This window comes from Mus pahari, chromosome 4 (assembly GCF_900095145.1).
Source record: "Mus pahari chromosome 4, PAHARI_EIJ_v1.1, whole genome shotgun sequence".
In the NCBI taxonomy this organism is placed as follows: domain Eukaryota; kingdom Metazoa; phylum Chordata; class Mammalia; order Rodentia; family Muridae; genus Mus; species Mus pahari.
Window position 1 is genome coordinate 134,110,642 of NC_034593.1, and position 5,452 is coordinate 134,116,093.

The window sequence follows — 5,452 nt, forward strand, 5'->3', positions numbered from 1 at the left end:
CTGAGCAACATGCAGGCACATGAACCAGTGGTTCTTGCCTGGGAGAGGGTATAAAACAAGGGAGGTAAAGTTTCTATTCTCATGAAATATTTGAAAATGAGAGAGAGCATACAGAATAACAAGGAAGAGCAAGCTTGAGAGAAAATATCAGTGAAGTAATAATTGAGTTCTTAAGCACTCAGTGGACTATGGAGGGTCAGCAAAATGGGGAACGCCTCTGGGAATGGAGAGGCAGACATGCAAGAGCCTTGATCTGTGAAAAGCTTGGATCTTTCTGGGGAAACCCCATAGAAAAGTTTCAATCTTAGTAAATGTCCACAGTAAGGCTAAAATGAGAGAAAACATTCCCAGAACTTAAGTTGATTTCTGTGTGGCTGTGTGTTGATTTTGAATTATATTCACTTAAATTAAATTTAAATTTAAATTAAATTCATTTAAATTGGATTATATTCTTTTAAACGTGGCTTTTATCAGTTCTGAAATATAAGCCTGTAGAATACTGTCTAAAATCCTATTTCCACAGTATTGTCAAGAGTTAGTATGGACAGTAAAAATCTACAAGGGAAGCCATATATGTGTTCTCTTTTATCTAAGAGAAGTTCCTTTGAGATCCTGCAGAGATTAGTTTTAAATAATTATAAATACGCTAAAGTTGAAAACATCTCTGCTACATGATAAATCACACCTTCTCAAAGGCATTAAACAAGGAACAGAGCCACACCTTTCTCTGGTAAATAGCAATCCAGTCAGTCGTGGCAAACCACTTGTGGGTCTTTATGTCACTCACGCCATTCTTCAGGTTCCCGAATCGCTTTGTCAGATCCACCTGCAGCAGGTTCCTCAGAAGGTCCTTGAGATCGGAGCTGAAGTGTGATGGGAACCGGACCTGCAAGAACACAGCAGGAGGTGAAGCACAATCACGGTTGCTGGACATTTCTGTTCTGATTTCATACAGGGTTTATTCAGTGACCGATCGTTATGAAAACAGAAGGCAGTGGTGACCTCCAAACACTTATCATGACATACCAGTGTCTGCAGTCATCTTAAAAGATGAACATGATTTAGGTAAAGAGCTAAAACTTCTCTGAAAGCCTTGCTTCAGTTGTGTTAGGAACACAAAGTGGTCTCCAGAAGCATAAAGCACACACGCAGTCGCCCAACACTATCAGAAGGCTCACCCGTTTTCAAAAGAGATACCCTTGAGCCTTTCAATACAAAAACTTTCAGAGATGTACAATTTAAATTTGTAATTTAAATGGAACATGTAGCATATGAAAAACATTAGTAAATGTGTTTGAAAAGAGGTCTACCAAGGAAGAATCTGAAAAGAGCTGTAAGCACCCACACTGCTGTTCTCAGCATAGGAATCCATTACATTTAGCCATAAAACAAAAACTTTTAAGTGGAATTTTGCTATTGGGAAATAACATAGCAATGCTAGGAATACACACCCAGGAGACACAATATTAAAAATGCAGGTTTTGCAGGGGGTGGAGTGGGGTGGGGTTAGGTATGCTACAGTGCCCGCTTTACAGGCACAGGTAAAGCAGCTGATATGTATGATGACCAAATTGCTTAAGACTGCAGACCCAAGAGGTAGAGCTACATTTGCAAACAGACATTCCAACATCGGCACAAACCCTTCTCATTGCCCTGCCTCATCATCATGACTAACAGACTAAAATGGTATCCAGGCTGTCGAGAAGGCTGAAAGTTTAGACTTAAAAATGTTCTGTAACGTTCATCTTTTCTACTAGAAGCAATTACTACAAGATGAGGAGTATCTACTCTCTATTGTAAAAACAGCAAGACAGCTTATAAAATGAACAAGAAGTTCCCGAAAACTAAAACACAAAGGGAGTGGTGAGGACAGGTAGCAGTGCTGGTGAGGATGTGGGACCTTACACCACAGGATGGAAACGACTCAGCCACTATGGAAGCAGCAAGGAGGCTCTGCAGCAACAAAGTACAGCTACCCCAGAGCTCAGCTTTATCACCCTTGGGGATTTGGCAAAGGAACCAAGTCAAGATAGCCCCAGAGGTCCTTGCATATTCCTATCTGCTGAAGCACTGTCAGTCACCTAGGAATCAATCAACAGGTGGAATGCTTAAGGAAAATGTGACCCATAAGCTGCACTTGAAAATATGTTTTCTCGGGCTGGTGAGATGGCTCAACAGTTAAGAACATAGACTGCTCTTCCAGAGGTACTGAGTTCAATTCCCAGCAACCACATGGTGGCTTACAACCATCTGTTATGGAATCTGATGCCCTCTTCTGGTATGTCTGAAGACAGCTACAATGTATTCATACATAAAATAAATAAATAAATCTTTAAAAAAAATACGTTTTCTCTCAGTGGATCCTCACAGACTTTTACTCTGAAGAACACGGAAACCAAGGAAAAGGTTTTCCTTTATCACTTTGGTTTTGGCTCTGGAGACTGAACCCAGGCAGGGCCTAAAGCAGGCTGAGATGGAATGTAATCTTAGATTGTAGCTGCAGCGGGGACTAGCTTTCAAGGAACCAACTGCTCTAGTGGCTTACGTGAGATAGCAGTGGTGGCAGTGGACAGGTAAAAAGTATATTCAAAAGCATTGCCAAACCGTTTCCCCAGTATGGGGGACACAGACTCACAGTTACAAGAGCTATCAAGCTATTTATTTTATGTTCTCAATTCCTGACTGCAAAGGTAGGCTCTGTGATGCTGCCCAGAATGGACTTGCTCCTGGGGTCCAGTGATCATCCTGCCTCAACCTCCTGAGCAGCAAGGGTGACAGACATCTACAGCCCTCAGGTCAGAAGAAACAGCCTGACCTTCAATCTCAACTTTAATTATATACATAGTCTATGGCCTATAGAAAACCCGCTTACCCTTTTTAGTTTCAATCTGTCCAATTATAATAGGAGGAAATATATTTTATTTGACAGTATGAAAAAGCATAACATTTACTTTATTATGCCCAATAGTAATGCACTTCCCATATCTTTAAGCATTTCCATTAGATAGCACTTTAATCAAAGAAGAAGCCTGGATGATAGAAAATCATAATTTAATGTTTCCAAAATACTGAAAGACAGTCATGTCAAAACTTTGACAGATTAGGAGAAAATGGATGACCCTAACCATGTCTTACAGGATCAGTGCTGTGCATGCAGCTGATATCCTAAGTGACTTTGTAACACATCCCATGGAATACTCAGCTGGGGAGGAGCAGACCTGACAGTGCTCTTGCCACCAATTACAATCTCATGCTTTTCAATTTTAAAATAACTATTATTTTCTACAAATTTAAATGTATAAATTTATTTCTCAAAGGTGAAGTAATATTTAAAAAGCAAGTCATTGCATGTTGTCATGGTACCTATAACTTATATTCACTAATTAGTCTTACTGACCCTCCTCCCATCGAGCAATAATGCAATTCTGGATCAAATTTGTCTTCACAGAATTTAATATCAGAAGTTATAAAACTGATTTCTGGCTGATGGAGGGAACACCTTGTTAGTATTCTACAGTTATTGGCATGGGGGAAAGATTATATAACTGGTAAATTTCTGTGCTCTGAATAGACTTGCTGGGGTTAAAGAGACTCATAGTAGAGCTTCCACACGGCACCAAGTGGCGCTCTATTAACTTCTGGTCACGGCACCCTGGATTACGTTTTAAGAAACCATTTCTCTAAATCAGCTACTGCAATCTCAATAAAGGATTTATTTAGCAGGAAAAAAAAGTTATACATTAATTAATTTCTCAAAGATAAAGCATTTTCATACCCTAGGCTTTCTATAGATGTGCCAATATTCACACTACCTGTGGTCCTCAGGGGAAAGTGAATCAGTCTGTATCCCATCAGTGAAAAGAGGACTGGGGCAGGAAAGCATATCTGTAAATACAGTACCATGTCTGTGGTGTCTCTAAGGGAATACAGTAAATCTACAGATGGGGCAGAGGGCTACTGGTCACTCCTCATTCCTTTTCCTCCCTCAAAGCAGTCAGTGTTATAACTGTCTGCTTACCAGACCAGTAAAAGCCTATCTGGAAGCATGTCCTGATAGATTAGTAAATCACCAGAACAAAATGTTAAAAAATGGTCTGGGTTTTATGAAGACAGCACAACTGCTTTTTATTTCACAAACACAACATTTAGGGGCCGGGGATGTGGCTCAGCTAGTAGAGCACTTTTCTAGAATGCATGAAGCCCTATCTTGCTTCCAAGTTCTGTGTTTGTCAGGACCTTGAGGGGTACTAGTTCCTTACACTGTATGAAACTTCCCTGAAGTATAGTGCGGCTTTCAGTGCACAGACCTACAGACACACGGTTTGTCTGAATGTGAGCTGTCACTCTCAAAGTCCAGGACAGCATTTTGTGGTAAGGAGAGGGTGCATGGGTGACAAGCTGCCAGTAAGCACACTGGGCACTGAGTCTCCCATGGCTGTCACTGATATGTAACACTGCACATGTATGTGCTTTGGTGAATTGATGTTGAGGCAGTAAAATGTACCCCCGAGGTCCACAGGTGGCTCCTGGAGACCTACCTGTTTGTGCCTGGTCTCCTGCGGACTTGCTTGGCCTGCCTCTGCTCTGTGCTGATGTGGCTATCTACCTCATGACTGTCACTAATCTAAACCCAATTACCAGTTTGTGCTGGGCCTTCTGAGTCCTCACAGAGTCACTGAACCTGGAGAGAGACTTTGGGATCTATTTGCAGAGGGAATGACCTTTGGGCTACTAATCAGTTACTTATCATGTGAATGCTAATGTCTCTTCAGCAAATATTAATGAACTCCCTGATCGCTATACACTGAAGTATATGCTTCTACATTTCCTGTGGTATCGTGCTGCTCATGAAGAACAGAATAATATTTATATTATATATAGTAAACCTAAGATAATTTTCCAGTTATGTAAGTCAAAAACTCTAGAATTAGGTTTTCTGTAACAGCTACTACTTGAGTATTCTGTTCTCACATACCATTTTTGAATTCAATATTGATTTTTATATTCCCATCAGCAACACAGCCAGATAGGGTTACTATGGAAACCATACCTGACTCTCATTATACACTACAGGCACATAGGCATCAAATGTAAAGACTATATACAGAAATACAGTGCATGCATTGCTAGGATGGGCACAGTAACTGCAGAATTGCAAATCCTTTCTCTTAACTGCATTTCCCTGAAACTTAATAGTCATGAATAATCTGACATTTAAATGCCACCTCCTCTGTTTTTCAAAGGCAAAATATGTGCAGGCGAGAGTATAAAAACTGATTGACCATCTATTGTTCTGTGCATTTAAAAATACTAGTTTGGGTTAAAATACTGTAATAAATTGCTTAACAATTCAATATTCAAATGTATGTATGTAAGTGAATTAATCACTTAATATATATATATATATATATATATATATATATATATATATATATATATATTTTTTTTTTTT

At 39.7% G+C, this 5,452-nt stretch overlaps 1 protein-coding gene across 4 annotated transcripts in view; it reads right to left on the reverse strand.

The window, feature by feature from the left end:
* The window catches only part of Prkacb (protein kinase cAMP-activated catalytic subunit beta), an 86,106-nt gene that overhangs the window by 8,057 nt on the left and 72,597 nt on the right, over positions 1-5,452 (reverse strand). For all 4 annotated transcript variants that reach the window (XM_021197075.2, XM_021197074.1, XM_021197076.2 and 1 more), the window contains exon 9: positions 722-886. In XM_021197075.2, the coding sequence (XP_021052734.1) occupies positions 722-886 (165 nt within the window). The remainder of the gene's footprint in view (positions 1-721; positions 887-5,452) is intronic.